At 42.4% G+C, this 18,578-nt stretch overlaps 1 protein-coding gene across 1 annotated transcript in view; it reads left to right on the plus strand.

Annotated features, from left to right (window-relative positions):
* The window catches only part of LOC127657057 (docking protein 4-like), a 65,711-nt gene that overhangs the window by 38,301 nt on the left and 8,832 nt on the right, over positions 1-18,578 (plus strand). Inside the window, exon 2 of the mRNA XM_052145702.1 lies at positions 12,529-12,825. Within this exon, the coding sequence (XP_052001662.1) occupies positions 12,760-12,825 (66 nt within the window). The 5' untranslated portion in view covers positions 12,529-12,759. The remainder of the gene's footprint in view (positions 1-12,528; positions 12,826-18,578) is intronic.

Consider the following 18,578-nt stretch of genomic DNA (forward strand, 5'->3'; position numbering starts at 1 on the left):
CCTCCCAGCTGGCGGAAGTCCTCCAGTCCCTCGCGACACTCCATCAGAGCCACCAACAATCCCTGCTTGAGCTCCGGCAAGACCAGGATCGTCGGTTCTTCGAAATCATGCGGGCTCAAGCAGAGGACCGACACGCCATCCGGAGCCTACTCAGCCAGGAGGCCGCTCCAGCCGCAGCCGCGACCCCGGACACCAGCGCCACGTTGCCCCCACCACGCTGCAGAAGATGGGGCGGCAGATGACCCTGAGGCGTTCGTCGACCTCTTCGAGCGGACAGCAGAAATTTGGGGGTGGCCCCAAGACCAATGGGCGGCCCGTCTAGTCCCTCTTCTGTCGGGGAAGCACAACTTCGCGGCCCAACAACTGCCGGCAACAAGCCTCCTGGCCTACCACGACCTGAGGAAAGCCATCCTGCAACGGGTTGGTCGGAGCCCGGAGGAAAGTCGCCAGCTCTTCCGGGCCCTGAAGCTCGAAAAGTCCGACCGCCCGTTTGCGTTAAGCTCAGCGGCTCCGTGATGCCTGTCGGAGGTGGCTGCTCGCGGGACCGCGGCGTCGAGGAACTAATCGACCAGGTGGTACTGGAGCAGTTTGTTCAGCGTCTGCCCGGAAGACGGCCGAGTGGGTCCAGTGCCACCGCCCGGCGTCGCTGGAGGAAGCCGATCCAACTCGCGGAGGACCACATGGCGGCGATTCCCAGGGCGGATGAGCCCTCTCTGTCTGTCTCCCCTTCCCCTGTGTCTTCCCCTGTTTTTTTCCCTCCCCTCTTCCCTCTCGCTCTGCTCTCTCCCCAGGGTCCGTTCCTGCCCCCGCAGGCGCTGAGCGTTCGCGCCCAGCTCCCGGCCTTGGGAACACCCGCCAAGCCCTTCCCCATCCTTCAGCCGCTCTCCTCCTCAGGTGGGGGCACCCGCCAGCACGGGTGCGGCCGTAGTGCCTGGGCCGGTCTGCTGGAGGTGCGGAGACCGGACCACTTCGGGATCAGTGTCCGCTGATGGAAATAGGGGCAGTGGTGCGGGTCTCCGATGTTCCGCAGGCTGCCCCGATCGGGCTGGAGCGTGCAGTTCGGTAAGAATCCAGGGGGTACATACCAAGCTTTGTTGGATACCGGCTGTAACCAGACCACCATCCACCAACGCTTGGTTCAACCCGGGCTTTGGGCTCAGCTAAACTGGTGAGGGTAAGGTGTGTGCAGGGGATGTTCACAAATATCCCGTGGTGACTCTGGCGATCAAATTCAGGGAGAAAAACATAGTGTAGAGGCAGCGGTTAGTCCCGCCTCACCCATCCGCTAATTTTGGGTGCGGATTGGCGAATTTTAGAAAATTATTGGAGGGGTTTGTGCGGATGGGTCCTGCATGGAAGTGAAGGGGTGTGTGATGTGCGATGCTTTGGCGGGGAGGCGGAGCGGGGCCATCCTCGGCTGCTCGAATGGCGTGGGAAGGGGCGAGGTGGGCGCTCCTCCTCTCGGGAATTCTCGGAGGGGACTTCCCCTTGGAGCAGTCGCGAGATGAAACCCTTAAGCACGCTTTTGACCAAGTGAGAGTAATCGATGGTCAACAACTCCGGCCGGGTGTCGCCGTTTCATATCCGTATTTTTCACTTATTAAAGATCGACTATACAGGGTGGCGCAGGGCGCCCAAACAAAGGAGGAAGTAACGCAATTATTGATTCCACGGAGCCGCCGGAAATGGTTTTCCAGGCGGCTCACTATAATCCTATGGCCGGTCACCTAGGGGAGCGGAAAACACTTCTCCGTCTAATAGCCCGTTTCTATTGGCGGGCATTGGCGGTGGCGTCCGCGAGGTGGTGTGCGGCGTGCCGTGAATGTCAGCTGGTAAACCCACCGGCCACCCCAAAAGCGCCATTGCGCCCTCTACCATTGATCGAGGTCCCCTTCGAAAGAATTGGGATGGACCTCGTCGGGCCATTAGAACGGTCAGCACGCGGACATCGCCGTGTTAGTCCTAGTGGATTACGCGACGCGATATCCGGAAGCAGTGCCTCTGAGCAACATCTCCGCGCGCAGTGTTGCAGGGGCACTCTTCAAGATAATCTCCGGGTGGGGATTCGAAAGAAATCCTCACCGATCAAGGCACAACTTTTATGTCACGAACACTTCGCGAACTTTACGAGCTCTTGGGCATCAAATCGATTACGCACTAGCGTTTACCATCCTCAGACAGATGGCCTAGTGGAGCGGTTTAATAGAACGCTCAAGAACATGATTCAGTAAATTGCGTACACGATGACGCTAGAAATTGGGATAAGTGGCTAGACCCCTGTTGTTTCGCGGTACGAGAGGTCCGCAAGCCTCCACCGGGTTCTCCCGTTTGAGCTGCTGTACAGGCGACGCCCGCGGTGTCCTTGGCGTCATCCGCGAAGCATGGGAGGAGGGACCTTCTAACAGTAAAAATGAAATTCAATTAGTTCTTGATCTTAGAGCAAAACTCCACACACTGGGGCTGACTAACACAGGAGAATTTGCTCCAAGCTCAAGAACGCCAACGCCGGCTGTATGACAGGGGTGCTCGGCTCACGGAATTTGCACGGGAGACAAGGTACTCGTATTACTCCCAACATCGAGCTCTAAATTACTCGCCAAGTGGCAAGGACCCTTTGAGGTCACCACGGCGAGTGGGGATCTCGATTATGAGGTTATGCGTGCCGATAGAGGGGCGCGTCAAATTTATCACCTCAACCTCCTGAAATTATGGAGGGAGGAGGCGGCCTCTGTGATGTTGGCCACTGTAGTGCCGGAGAGGCGGAGCTCGGACCGGAGATAAACAAAGACTACAATCTCAACACTCCGGTCACTTGTGGAGACCAACTCTCACGCGACAGCTCACAGAGGTTTCTGAGTTACAAAAGGAGTTTCGCGGACGTGTTTTCCCTCTCCGGGCCGTACAAACCTCATACAGCACCACATCGAGACCGAGCCGAGTGCGGTGGTGCGTTGCTGCCCTATACGCTTACCCGAACATAGAAAGAAAATCGTTCGGGAAGAATTAGATGCAATGCTTGATATGGGCGTAATAGAGAAATCCCACAGTGATTGGTCCAGCCCGGTTGTTCTTGTTCCCAAGAGTGATGGGTCTGTTCGGTTCTGTGTGGATTACAGAAAAGTCAACGCGGTGTCTAAATTTGACGCGTACCCAATGCCCCGTGTTGATGAACTGCTCGATCGGTTAGGTACTGCTCGATTTTACTCGACCCTGGATTTAACAAAGGGTTATTGGCAGATCCCTTGACACCAATGTCCGCGAGAAAACAGCCTTCACCACGCCGTTTGGATTACACCAATTTGTAACACTTCCTTTCGGTTTGTTTGGGGCACCAGCCACGTTTCAGCGACTCATGGATCGGATCCTCAGACCGCACACCGCGTACGCCGCTGCCTATTTAGATGACATCATCATTTATAGCAATGATTGGCAGCGGCACATGCAACATCTGAGGGCCGTCCTGAGATCGCTGCGGCGGCGGGGCTCACAGCAAACCCTAAGAAGTCTTGCGGTTGGAGCGTGGAGGTACGGTATCTGGGGTTCCACTTGGGTCATGGCCAGGTGCGTCCCCAAATTGATAAGACACGGCGATTGCGACTTGCCCTAGACCCAAGACCAAAAAGGGGTGAGGCAGTTCCTGGGGCTGGCTGGCTATTACAGAAGATTTGTACCTAATTATTCGGACGTCACCAGCCCGCTGACTGACCTCACTAAAAGGGGGCTCCAGATCCGGTCCAATGGTCGGAGCAGTGCCAACAGGCGTTCACGCAGATTAAAGCTGCACTTTGTGGGGGCCGCTGTTGCATGCACCTGACTTCTCTCTCCCTTTTTATTGCAGACGGACGCTTCAGACAGAGGGCTGGGGGCGTACTCTCGCAGCTGGTGGAGGGAGGCGCCGGTGCTGTACATTAGCCGGAAGCTCTCCTTAAGGGAGACTAAGTACAGCACCGTGGAGAAGGAGTGTCTGGCCATCAAGTGGGCGGTCCTCACCCTCCGATACTACCTGCTGGGGCGGGCCTTCACCCTCTGTTCGGATCATGCCCCACTCCAGTGGCTCCACCGCATGAAGGATACTAGCGCCCGGATCACCCGTTGGTATCTGGCCCTCCAGCCTTTTAAGTTCAAGGTGGTCCACAGACCGGGGTGCAGATGGCTGCCGCCGACTTCCTCTCCAGAAATGGGGAGTGGTAGGCAGGCGGATGACGCCCGGCCTGAGTCGGGCGGTGGGGGTATGTGGCAGCGGGCGTGGTCAAGCGCCCGTCCGAGAGAAAAGCGGTAAGGCGCTCACACCTGGGCTAAATTATGTCTAACACCTGTCTCTAATTGCAGTAGAGTGAGGAGAGCGGTTAAAATGCCAGCAGCCACAGAGGAGAGGGAGAGAGAACCCGTCGCCAACACAGAAAGAGATACCCACATTTAACTGTCAGAAAAGAATTAAAAGAATCTTACCTTTGAAGCCAACGCTGTTTCCCGTGTCTTCCTTGACAAGAACCCTCACAGATTTAATGAAAAATGAAATCATCACTGGCACATTCCCCTGTTCTGCTTTCTCTAATTATTCTACCACTGAAAAGTTTCTCTTGTATTTATATGTTTATTGTTTATACACTGATGACATGAAAAATCATCAAAGAAAGATATGAGTGAATTTAAATTTCAAGTTCATTACTTGAGTGATAAATATATGGTGAAGTATTACACTTTTCAGTGTAGTCCAATGAATATTGTGTGGAGTGTGGTGAAAATCATTACTGATGGAAGTAGGGCTGTAACCAGCAACTGTTATGATAATCGCTTAATCTGTTGATTATTTCTTGAATTCATTGTATATTCAGCATCTTACCCAGTGCTCTCCTTCAAACACTGTGCAATTCTAGGTAATGTTTGCTTATGTATTCTGTGTATACAATAAATAAATGAAAATGGTTTAAAATATTAAGGTTACAATCAGGGTTCAAGTTAAAAATTACACAAAGTGACAAAAATTTCCCAGTTATTTAAATGTGGTGGCAAAAAAAGCCCCCTTTAATGAATTCCCTTTTATATATTTATAAAAATAAAGGGTTGTATTATGAGATGGCGTGAAAAGAGGTAGACGAATACCAATGTTCACAGATTCTTGTCTAAGAAAAAGAGATCATTACTCTGGTGGCTTTGTTCTCTGAAAATCTTTTTGTTTGTATGCATGTGTGTGTGTGTGTGTTCTTTTCTTTTGCTTTGAAAGACAATATCTGGTCACCATTGGTGACTCGTGAAATTCATACAGATACATTGCATGACCTTTTTTTTTCTCTCTGTTGCTCTCATGTACACTTGGTTGTTCAATGTCCAGCTTGACTTGCCTAGATGAGTCACTCGAACACTTTCTATTTTCACTTCATTTACTATTCTGAGGGAGTTCAACTGAGATAGTTCAACACATCTGACAATCAACACATCTCTGCCCCTCCCATTCTCTTTTCTTTTCTTTTTCACTTCTGCTCCTTGGGTAATTTGACATACATCCTCTAACCACAGGAAAGATCCTCCAACCACATTCACCTTTCACTTGTGTTTTTAACCAGTCATATGTGTATGTGTAAAGCCAGGTTCACACTGTACAATTTTGGCTAGGATTTTGCCATCTGAGACAAATTTCAGGGTTTGTAAAAGATGTATCTTCTCATAGAGCAAAATCTTCAGTCTTTGATCGCTTAGTGTATCATGTACGCCGACAGACGATCGATTGCTTTTACAATTAATTCTAGCCTTTAACGATGTTCCTGTAGTGTGAGAAATGTTGAGTAGTAGTCATGCAGTGTGAAGATGGCCAGATTTGGACAAATCTAATTGAATTTGTATTTTAATTTTTTTAAATAATTTTTTATAAGTAGCCAATAGGCTTTACTTACGTAACAGCCATGAATCAGATTTGCTACTTACTAGTCAATTGCAGGTGATATTAGGAGGAGGGATATTTTCTTTCTAGAGGACATTTAATTAGTCAAAAATAGTGATGAGTGATGCATTTCTTTTGGGTTTGTCTGCAAAAGGTTAATTTTGTCAACTTCCTGGAAGTACGCTAGCATAAGGATGGCTTCAGTGTTAACAGACATGGACTAAAAGCCACAAAAATCAGATTTTGCTTTCATGGGATTTGGGTCTTTTGCAAGGCATGGGTTTTTGAAAAGGATTTAACATGTCCCAAATTGGGAGGGACTAATGTTGAAATTTCTAATAAATAAATAGGTACATTCTCTTATACAAAATGAAAACAATATGTCAGTATTTTAAAAGTAAAGAGATATTAGGAAAACAATGTGTAAGGCAGAGTGGTATGAAAGTAATATCAGTAGGATCCTGACTTGCAGTACATAGTATTGAATAAATGGTGATAGTGCTGCAACAACTAATCAATAAAATCGATGGTAATCAATAATGGAAAATTATAGACAACAAATGTAATTGTTCATCATCGAATTTCAGTCACATTACAATAATGAAAAATGTGTTTGCGTGGAAAAACACAAACTAAGTTGTCCAGCACACGGGAGCACTTGATGTTAATAACTTCAGATCATAAGCATACAGTTTAATGTGGACCATTTGCGGCATCAGGTGCGTTGACAGCGGTGTGTTGCATCCGCATCAATCAAACCAGGCACAACAGAGGAAAGGAACAAAATCACTTTGATTAAACTATGATGTTTGATAAACAATGGCAGGTTTTTTCCAGGTTTTTTGTTTTTTTAAATACTAGCTACATTGACCAAACCACATGCATAATGCAGAGCCATACATGGTTGTTCCTGTGGTTATTTATTATATAATATTATAAATGCCTCTGTTAAACAATGGTTTATATATGGTAAACTGGCCTGGTTAACATCAGATATTCCTAAAGAGTTAAACGTGTAAATAGAACTGTAAAAAAACATTTATGTATACAACCTTTATATTGTCTATTACATATACACACACACACATATATATATATATATACACACACATACGCTCACCTAAAGGATTATTAGGAACACCATACTAATACTGTGTTTGACCCCCTTTCGCCTTCAGAACTGCCTTAATTCTACGTGGCATTGATTCAACAAGGTGCTGAAAGCATTCTTTAGAAATGTTGGCCCATATTGATAGGATAGCATCTTGCAGTTGATGGAGATTTGTGGGATGCACATCCAGGGCACGAAGCTCCCGTTCCACCACATCCCAAAGATGCTGTATTGGGTTAAGATCTGGTGACTGTGGGGGCCATTTTAGTACAGTGAACTCATTGTCATGTTCAAGAAACCAATTTGAAATGATTTGAGCTTTGTGACATGGTGCATTATCCTGCTGGAAGTAGCCATCAGAGGATGGGTACATGGTGGCCATAAAGGGATGGACATGGTCAGAAACAATGCTCAAGTAGGCCGTGGAATTTAAACGATGCCCAATTGGCACTAAGGGGCCTAAAGTGTGCCAAGAAAACATCCCCCTCACCATTACACCACCACCACCACCAGCCTGCACAGTGGTAACAAGGCATGATGGATCCATGTTCTCATTCTCTTTACGCCAAATTCTGACTCTACCATCTGAATGTCACAACAGAAATCGAGACTCATCAGACCAGGCAACATTTTTCCAGTCTTCAACTGTCCAATTTTGGTGAGCTCTTGCAAATTGTAGCCTCTTTTTCCTATTTGTAGTGGAGATGAGTGGTACCCGGTGGGGTCTCCTGCTGTTGTAGCCCATCCGCCTCAAGGTTGTGTGTGTTGTGGCTTCACAAATGCTTTGCTGCATACCTCGGTTGTAACGAGTGGTTATTTCAGGCAAAGTTGCTCTTCTATCAGCTTGAATCAGTCGGCCCATTCTCCTCTGACCTCTAGCATCAACAAGGCATTTTCGCCCACAGGACTGCCGCATACTGGATGTTTTTCCCTTTTCACACCATTCTTTGTAAACCCTAGAAATGGTTGTGCGTAAAAATCCCAGTAACAGAGCAGATTGTGAAATACTCAGACCGGCCCGTCTGGCACCAACAACCATGCCACGCTCAAAATTGCTTAAATCACCTTTCTTTCCCATTCTGACATTCAGTTTGGAGTTCAGGAGACTGTCTTGACCAGGACCACACCCCTAAATGCATTGAAGCAACTGCCATGTGATTGGTTGATTAGATAATTGCATTAATGAGAAATTGAACAGGTGTTCCTAATAATCCTTTAGGTGAGTGTATGTGTGTGTATATATATAATAATATTTTATATATATATATATATATATATATATATATAAAGTCAATCATTGGCATACAGTTCACTGCAATCCATTTCACAAGTGAATTTGTCAATCAGTTCGAGATTTATTATGAGGGCTTGCTTTAGGACACCTTGATCAGACATGCTTGTGTAGTGTCTCGGGTGCGTTGCATCATAAACATACAATTTTTAGGTCACTGTGTCAAGTTAAATATAGTTTAATACTTAGAACAGATCTTGAGATCCCTTAGTTCAAATTTGCACTCCAAGTGTTTTGAACGCAAGAACGTAACGCATGTTTGTGTTGTTCTGCTGCTCAAGGGTGTTTTTCTTCACTGTATAAACTGCGCGTTGCCACACAACTGAAATTTAAATTACTGCCCTCTGGAGTAAACAGGTGGTACTACAAGTTGCAGTTCTCAGGAATCTTCCTTATTATGTTCCGGGGCAGTGCAATTAATTGCGTAAATTTTTTTTAACGCGTTATTTTGTATAAAATTAATCGCACTGAATTATGAGTTAAATTGACAGCCATAATAAATAAATAAATAAATATTAGCTTTGTTTTTCTTTTTGTTTGTTTTCCTTGCTTTATTTTTTTTCTGCTTTTTGGTTTTGTTTTTTAATTAAAGGGACCAGGGACAGGTGCTGCAAATGAACCATTAGCTAGAAGCCTGTATACAGAGCATCTGCTGCTTAAACTTATGTAGTAAAGTTATTCTGTGTTGTCCCTGTCAAATAAACCAATAAAATCATAGTTTTTTTTTTTTTAAATACGTTTGAATAAATTACAGGAAATAAAATGTGCATTTTTTTTATCAGTTTAATTTAATGAATAATCAAGGATTAGTTGATTAATTATAAGTTGCTGCACTATATTCTGATATTTGGTAGTTGTTAATGGTCTCGTGTATATGTGATATCATGCAATCCATTTAAATGTATTTTATTTATTTTATTTTCCAAAGGCAATGCTTATGTTATGATTCGCAAACTACCACAATGCTGTTTTCTGTAACAGAAGACTATATAATTGGCATTTGTATCGCTGTTGTACAGTTATCACCCTTGTGCACTGAGGGCACATTTTCTTCAATCAGAGATTTGTCTTCTCTTTCAATCTATGAAATATTTTATCTGCTTTATAGGACCAGTTGCGGTTCTTATGGTAACATATGGTAGACTGAATAGCAGCAAATTTTTCATAGTCACTTGAAATGAAAACATAATGTGTTTATGAAACAAATCTCCACATTTCCAAGTGGGCCATAAACCCATAACCATGTAGTGTGACTGGCCAACTCACTGGGATTATGAAGACTTGGCGACAAGGCATGGCAGACCTATCATTAGTCAGGCTTTCAGAAGAGACAACCATGTCTGCCACATGCTCCCTGTTCTCTGTCAACACCCACATTTAACAGTGCGAACAGATGTTCCTCTTCCATTCCCCCTCCCACCTTGTGTGTCACCTGCATCTTAACAAGCTGTTTGTCACCAGTGCTGCAGGGGGCTGGATGGGATATTCTGGTGTCTGTATTCATTAGCTTCCTCTGGTGACTCAGAGATCCAGGAGTGAACAAGTCTCACTGTTTGCGACAAACAAGAGAAGAGAAGCCTCAACTCAGGTAATGACAGGGCTTCTCAGTTAGTTTGGCAATCTCAGGATAGATTTCAGGAGATCTAAAGTTCTTGAAATGAACCTCCTAGTTATAGCAGCCCTCGGACTCGCTATGTTTTGGCCATACAAAAAATAAAAACCTTGATTAAATGGAAGAACCCTCCAAATTTCTGCATGCTTATTCATTGAACATAACCTAATACTTAGCAAATTGGCATATTGCTGCACTCTCTTAGCTGAACATACCCATTCTACACACAGCAATAGGCACTTAGTGGCTTTTATGTTCAATTGCTACATTTTAGCTTCTATTTGCACTAGATTTGGGTCTGTTGCCTCCAGCTGAAGAACAGTAATTACAATACACTATATGCACTTTGTTATATGCAAAAGTCACTTTGCTAAGAAAGAATGCCTGCCAACAAAATACATTTGAAGGTAACTAAAGTTTTTTAAGCAGTGTGGTTGCTGCAATGTATACTCAGGCAGTACAGATGACTGATGCTTATTAACCACTCAGTACATTCACTTGCGTTGTTCTAATCAACCTAGTTTTTTGTATACGCGAGCAACAGTTTTCATCTGTCTGTCAAAGTATAGATGACACAGGGTGTAATTAAATAGTTGATGGAAGGACATCAGCTGAGGAAGTGTTAAATACATGTCTGTTTGTCCAACTTCACATAAAAAAAAGAAAGATTATTGGGTGGTGGGTTAGGTGGGTCGCGCACTGGACGTGTCTAGCCGATGACATGGTACATTCTAAAATTCTAAACAATTGTTTTCTATGAAGGTATGTAGTTTGTTTGTAACACAAACATATTTTAACTTATTTTCAGTTAAAAGTATGTCGTTTTGTGGTTTCACAGCTTGAATGAAAGACCTATTCAAGGCTTCATACAGAGAAATTAAATAATAAACATTGCCCTTTCTAATGGTTCAGTTTGCTTAGTTACACCAGTTTTATAAAAAAAAAAAAATCTCTGTCACTCTCCAATTTGGAATGCCTAATTCCCAGTGCACTTTAAGTCCTCGTGGTGGTGTAGTGACTCGCATCAATCTGGGTGGTGGAGGACGAATCTCAGTTGCCTCCTCGTCTGAGATGTCAATCCACAACTCACCACGCATCCCACCGAAAGTGAACCACATTATAGCGACCAGGAGGTTACCCCATGTAACTCTACCCTCCCTAGCAACCGGGCCAATTTGGTTGCTTAAGAGACCTGGCTGGAGTCACTCAGCACACCCTGCACTTTGTTCATTCTTGATGAAATACAAAAACCTTCAAAACCTTATATCACCCTTTTGTGGTCTCCCAACTCTATTATGCCAGACTTTTAAACAGTGACCAAATGTGTGAATTGGAAATTATGCAAATTAGGCTTCTAATTTAAATGTCGACTAGTTTTAATATTAACGATGCTTCAAAAATATACCGATGTGCCGATCAATAATCTATATATTGATAATTTATGACATCCTGACTCAGAGTAAATCTGATTTACATTTAAAAAAATTTTTAAAAATGACATTTTGTCATTTAAATTTTTTCTTAAACTCTCATCCTAGCATCTAAAGGATGTGACTGTTAAGCAGCGGAATATGAAGAGGGCCAGGTTTTCATTTTCAAGCTGTTTTTATTTTTGATCCTTCATTTGTGGTTTCATCACTTCAAGGTCCTCTCACAACCTCTTCATTGTCCATGTCCTTCTTCAACTATTCTGCATTTGCCTTTTATCTTTATTCCTCCATTCACTCTCCTGACAAGGTCTTTTGAAGCTCGGTCATGAGAGCACATAATAACAGCATTATGATTCACTGATCTTCTACTGGATCAAGTGGACCCTCGTTTCTAAAACGAGGCACTTTTTAAAACCAACAGCACTGACAATGATTAGCCTGACTCTGTCCTGGCTAATGAGCTCGTTGTTAAAGTTTAATGTCTGTGTTCCACTGCATGCAAGAGTTTTAAACCCCAGCTTAAAACTCTGCTCGAGGGGTAATGTGCCACGCTGGGGTGTTGTGCCAAAGCATGCTGATGACGCCGTTAGTTAGGCACTTGCAACCATGTCCCAATTCTTTGGCCTGAAGGCCGGAGCTCAGGGGATTGTTATGAATGCTTGGATTTGGCTTAAAGGCCAAGAAACTTTTCATCTCTAACCTGTTAGCACTGCTCCTTAGATGCTGTGCCTCTATTACTTATAATATTTGAGGGCCTACAAGATTGGACATGTGGGTAAGCTGCTGTCTCTATTTGCTGTCTTAGACTCGTCTATCCAAGCCAGTTTAAAGTCTTATACTCTTGTATGCTCTCCAGCACAAAATGAGGGTTGAGCTATTTAATGTAGAAATAATGTTTGCAGTCAGAGCACATTTTAATTTAAGCCATTATGCCATTTGGAGCAGCCGTTGAATAGAAAAATGCAGTAATACAGTTTTAATGTTTGCTTAACCTTTACTTTCTCAGAGAAGCAGTGAACTTGATATGCTTCAGTAAAAAAAAAAATCAAAAGTGTAATCTAATGGAAAGATGGGCAAATATCCTTTGTTAATTGAGGGTGTCTGGCAAGTCGATAAATAATCTAAGATAATGTTGTATGTCTGCACAACGAAGTACCATTCTCTTGAATGAATAACACATGTAGCCCTTTTCTCATCTTCTCTTAGCAATCATGCAGGAGTGAGAAGACACCAAGAACTCTGTTGATTGTGAAGCTGATCTACATGATCGCGTAGACCTGAAGGTCCATGAAAACTGCTGAGCAGAAGAGATCAAGAAAGACTGGAAGTCAATCAAAGAAGTAAGGAAGGAAGGCTTGGTTGGATTGGCTGAAGGAGGGAACCAAAGGGCTGGATGCTAGCCTCTATTCGTTCTAGAAGCTCCCAGGTTCCTCAGAGATGGCCTCCAACTTCAATGACATTGTCAAGCAGGGCTATGTCCGCATGCGGAGCAGGAAACTGGGGGTGAGTAGAAAGGAAGAGTTTAATCTCTGATGGTCTCAGAATGATTATTTGTTTTGTTGCACCTTTAAGTAGGTTACAATGGTGTGGGCTGGGTCTTATGCTAGAAAACATCATGTTTTAGCTTGTTGTGTTTGTTGAATTTACTTTAATGGAGCAATATAGGCAGGCTTGAAGACAGCATTGTTGTATGTGGCATCTAGAACGCAATACTTATGTGGTTTAACATTTCATTCAAATCAAATGGGATGTCTTGTGTAGCATATTGGATAATTGTATGTTTTGGAAGAGATTGAGCAAATTGTTCATGGGAACAGTTTTGTTAACCAGTAACGATGCAGGATCTGGACAGACAACAGAAAATAATTTAACCTCATTACAGCGTCCTCTGACAGGAACTTCAGTCTCACATGGTTTGAGAGCATCTCCTCTATCACTGCTGCTCCCTGTTATACATTATATACTATATGACTTGTTGTTTTGCCTTTGGTCAAAAATCATATGCCTTCATTTTTTGTTGTTGTCATTGGTGTTGTCATTTTCATTAGCATATTTCCTTTGCTTTATTTGCATTACAATCACTGCATTACATATTTTCTTTTCTGCTTATGCTTTTATGATTAAAACCATATGCTTTTACTATGTTTATATACTGCTGAAATCAATTTTGAGCAGCCAGCCCCCTCAATGTTTCCAGTATTGCCATCTATAGTGACTTTTCTTGAGTGCCTGTTGAGTGCATCCATGTTGAGTCGATGGATGAATTATGTAGTCAACAGGATTGTGGTTACTGGGTTGTGACAAATGGACTCCCTGGGAACACTGTGCTAAATTATGAGTTTAAATTTGATCTCTTTTTCTTTCTTTCTTTTACTTGCCCTCCCCTTCACTTTTTCTTTCTCGGTTTACTCTTCTTTCTTTTAGTCTCTCTCTTCTTTTTTTCTCTTAGTCCTTCTTATTTATCATCTTTTTCTATTTGCACATCTTTGCATCTGTATGTGTAAGTCTGGCTCTCCTTTTTGCTTTCCTGTGCTATGCTACTGAGCTGTGACAAAGCACACAGAAATTTCTGAAAGTTGTATTGACTACTTGTTTTTATTGCTTTGACTAGTTAGTTATATATTTTCCTTATGAGAGAGTGTGTTTAAAAATTGCCTAGTCATACACATACATGAATAAATCCTGTTAAAATAAAGCCAATTGTGGCCTTTGTGTGGTGGAATTAAATTATCATTGAAACTCCGCAGCATGCCTCACAATGAAACTTCTCTGATGATCCTAATGTTAATGAGAAGACCATCAGTGGTGTTTTCTCCCTTAGTTTGGTTACGGTAGTCTCAGTCTAGTTACAAACGAACTCTGAAGCTGTTCACTTGTGGTGAGAATGCAATCCGACCCAACATTTTTATTTGTATGTACCAGTATAACAATGCTTGGTAATAAACAGCAGCATTTACCTTTTTTTACTAAAACACTTTAATACATGTAAAATGTCACATTGCGACTTCTGTGAATATTTCTGTGAGTGATGACTCAAAATGGTTGAGACAGTGTTTTGAAACGGACCATTTGTAAACATTCAAGTTCTTACCAATTCTGTTTTATCTACTGAAGAGACACTAGGGACTTTAAGCAACAGCTGCAGACCGGATGGCTACGACAACTGAAAGTAAACTGATCAACTGACGTAGACAAGCAAAAATCACTAAGCAACAATATAGAGGATGAGGGAACAAAGCAATCATTCATTCATAAAACATCATTAAAATAGTGAGAGACATGTTGCTTTTAGTGTTTAATAATAGCATACTGTAAGAAGTAAGGGTCATAGTGTCAATAAGTTTAAAAACCTAGATATTGTTATTACTATTGCTCAATTTGTTTTTATTGAAAGTCTATTCTAACCAACTATGGGTGAAAAATCGAATATATGAGTTTTGAGAATGATGTTTAGTCTTCTTACTGTGTTCACTTTGCATCATCTCGTGTAAAACATGACAATTCTGATTCTGATTCTTCTGAATTACTTACCTAATCTGTCACATGGTATTGACTACAGCAAAGTAGCGAGACTTGTCTCCCGTAGTAGACAGTCAGGGCCGTACCAAAATACGGGCTTACCTGGGCTTAATCCCCGGTTGCAGGGGGGCCCCAAACTCCTGGGGGGTGACCTAGTCACAGAAGTTGCCAACCTATTCGGCCCTGTTGCGGTTTGTGGGAAACGGTGATATAAACAAATGCCCTTTGTGTATGACTAGTAGGGCCCAGGGAGCAGTAACCTACTATTGGCCTAAAACATCTTCGTCTTAACACTTTCATACTTGTGAGTCATGAGACAAGAAAGGATATTAAAGATGTTGCTTGATTTGATATCAACAGCAAAAAGCATTGCAGATTTGAATATATAATATATTGCCCAGCCCAATTTCTTATCATTTAGATCTTTACATCCCCCTCCCCCTCTTTCCTCTCTTTCTCCTTACATTTTCTTCTTCACCTCCCTCTTCAAGATCCCTGTGCAACTCTAGGGACCGAATTAGCCAGAATGTGTGTGCCACTATCTCTCCATCCCTTTTTTCACCGTCTATCTCTGCAGTCCACTTAGAGACCAAGAGCCCCAATCAGACTAAACAGAGCGCTGTTTAGCATTCTGCTCTGGTTCCAGCAGCCCCATATCGCTGGCCTCACCACCATGCTGGAATCACCCTAATAGCTCCTCAGCCACTGCCAGCCCTTTTGAGTGTATTTGCGATCATAAGCAGCCTAACACCAGGCATCGCAATTATGAAATAAACCCTAGATTTTAGATGGGGAGGATTTTAGACAAAAAGAAGATGGAAAAAGTGAATGGAAATACATTCTAATACCATTATTTTGCCATGTACGTATGAGAGATCAACTAAAGATCTTTAGCCTTGACTCAATAGCATGCGAATGTATGCACAGTAATCATCACGGGTCTATTCTTTTTGTCTGATAAAATCAGTCTAAGCTTTCCAAATTACCAAACTCCAGTGGTTAAAGCTGGATCTACAGTCATGCACATGAGCAACTTCACAACTGTAATCTTTCCCTTACTTTGACTTGCGAAGTGAAATCACAGCTTGTCCAATTTTCTGACATATATGAGAAGTAATTTCATTAATATACTCCTAGTCTTGCATAGCCAGACCTATGACTACAGTACAGGTCTGGGCTCTATAGCAGCTTTACTTGGCCAAGAACCACCCATTTAGACAGGTAAAGCCAACTAACTGGCATGTCAAAGGAATAGTTCACCAAAAAAATTTAACTTCTCTCATTAATCACGTACCCTTATGCCATACCAGATGTGTATGACTGTCTTTCTTCAGCAGAACACAAATGAAGATTTTTAGAAGAAGATGGAGCTCTGTCAGGTACTTATAATGGAAGTACTGAGGTGCCAGCACATCGATTTTCCAAAAGTCACATTTATTCAGCATAAAAGTAATCCATGCAACTCCAGTCGATCAATTAATGTCTACTGAAGCGAATCGATAGGTTTATGTAGGAAACAAGTCGATAATTCCTAAGTTTTTAACTTTTCGTCGCTTCCATCCATGGCTCTGATGCTGTTTGAAATGGTCGAACTTGTAATGTTTGTTGTCTTGTTATAAATAAGTGCCGCTTCTGAATTCTCACGTGAACTCGCTAACATGCTTACATCACGCTTCGCGTCAGCTGCTGGCAGGAAGCGCTATTTATAACTTTACATTTTAATTATGGATTTATTTTTTACACAAACTTATCGATTTGCTTCAGAAGACATTCATTGATCGACTGGGATTGTGTGGATTATTTTTCTGGTGCCTAAATATGACTTTTGGTCATATTTTTGGTCATCAAGGTGCTGGCACTTCTATTATAAGGACCTGACAGGACTATCTTCTAAAAATCTTAATTTGTGTTCTGCTGAAGAAAGACAGTCATTCACATCTGGAATGGCATCTGGGTAAGTGTATAATACGATTTTTTAAGTGAATAATAAGAACGGATCATTTATGGGTGAATTATTCCTTTTACGCGATCAATTTTTGTCATTACAGGGTAGTTAGGGGTGGATTTATCGGAGATATATCATACCATAATAAAACACCGATATAGGGAAATAAATAATTTATATATAATAGTGCGAAATGTGAGTCTCCACAGGCGATTGCACAGAAAACACTAGAGAATAGCAGAAAATGAGTAGAGAGTCTTAGTACAGCACAGAAAACCTCATTATAGAGAATTTCACAGCCATAACAAAGTAAACAAAGCAGAAAATGCAGCTCTACTCATGGATTTATTTTCTGCTACATGCCTCAAATGCAACTCTGAATATCTTATAATATAAAAAAAATGATGTCACTAACTTGGCAAATTCTGTGACACTTTTGTCCTCAAAAGTGCTCATTCTATCAACATGGAACCTTGTGTACATAACTCTGCTTCCAGGCGGACTGATAAAAACGTCCTGTGCATCTACTCACGTAAGTTCCACTGAACCGGCCAATGAGATATGCGTATTGATCGAGAAAAACGTTTACAGTTGCGTGTGCTATAAGCATCAGACAATTAGAGAACGTACTCGGGCAGTCTGTGGGCGTGCTGTCTTAGGCAGAGGCTAATATACCCCTAACCCTGTGATCATGTTGCTAACAGACAGGGACCTGAATATTTGTACTTAGGAAATCCCCATCAGATTTCACTGGACACAGTCAAAGTTGCTATTTTAAATGTAGCCTTGACTGAAAGCAAAAGGCTTCAATTTAGTGTTAAGCAAAACAACTATTACAATGGTAAAGTTTTTCTTTTGACAATCGCTGGATCTCGGAGGAAGGGCTGGTGATAGCTGAACACGTGACAAAAATGAATTCAGGCCAAGTGCAAACAGTTATAGGCTTATTACACGATTTATTATCTTCTATGCTTTTTCTCCTGAATTTTTAAGCTCTGAATTCTCTCAGTGCCTCTTTAAGCATTTATTGTTCCCTTTATTCTCTTTCTCCTTTCTCTTCTCTTATACTGACGTTGTGATAAGTGTCATTATTCTCCCATATTGTTCACTGTATTCTCCAGGGAGGAGATTAAGGATACAGATTATGTTTTAATATAAAGAACATGACAATATAAAGATAACTGCCAGTTAGAACATTGAGGTGGGAATTCACTAATAATTAATTGCACTTGGTCTGTGCTGGTTTAGCACCTGATTCACTAAAGGAATTATTGCACTCAATCTTTGCAGAACCCAGTTTGCATGCACAATTCTGATCTTGCGGGCCGATTCTTAGTGCCATATAGCGGAGGATGCAGCAGGCCAGCACAATCTGATACAATGTGGCAGAACTGAACAGCAGCACTGACTACAGTGATCCAGACATCGCTGGACAATTTTTGTGAATGAAGAGAAATCTATAATAGGCAGAATTTACATAGAATGGAAACAAACATGGCCTGTTTATGTGGAAAAGAATGACAATGAATTAATTTAAATATTCAGTTGCAGCACTGATTAGGCCTGCTTAAACAATTTTGCGGTTTGTTAGTAAATAAGACACAGGTTTTTGTGATGAACACCAGGAACAAAAGTGACTATAGTAAAATTGCCCCCAAGTACTAATACAGAGTAGAAACATTGACCCAAAGCATGGTTACTGTACTTTCCGACAAAATACCATAGTAACTACAATTGTTGTTACTGCTGGAAAACCATAATAGCAATATCACATGAGCAAGAGTGCTGTTGT

The sequence above is a fragment of the Xyrauchen texanus genome, chromosome 2 (genome assembly GCF_025860055.1).
Source record: "Xyrauchen texanus isolate HMW12.3.18 chromosome 2, RBS_HiC_50CHRs, whole genome shotgun sequence".
Lineage (NCBI taxonomy): Eukaryota > Metazoa > Chordata > Actinopteri > Cypriniformes > Catostomidae > Xyrauchen > Xyrauchen texanus.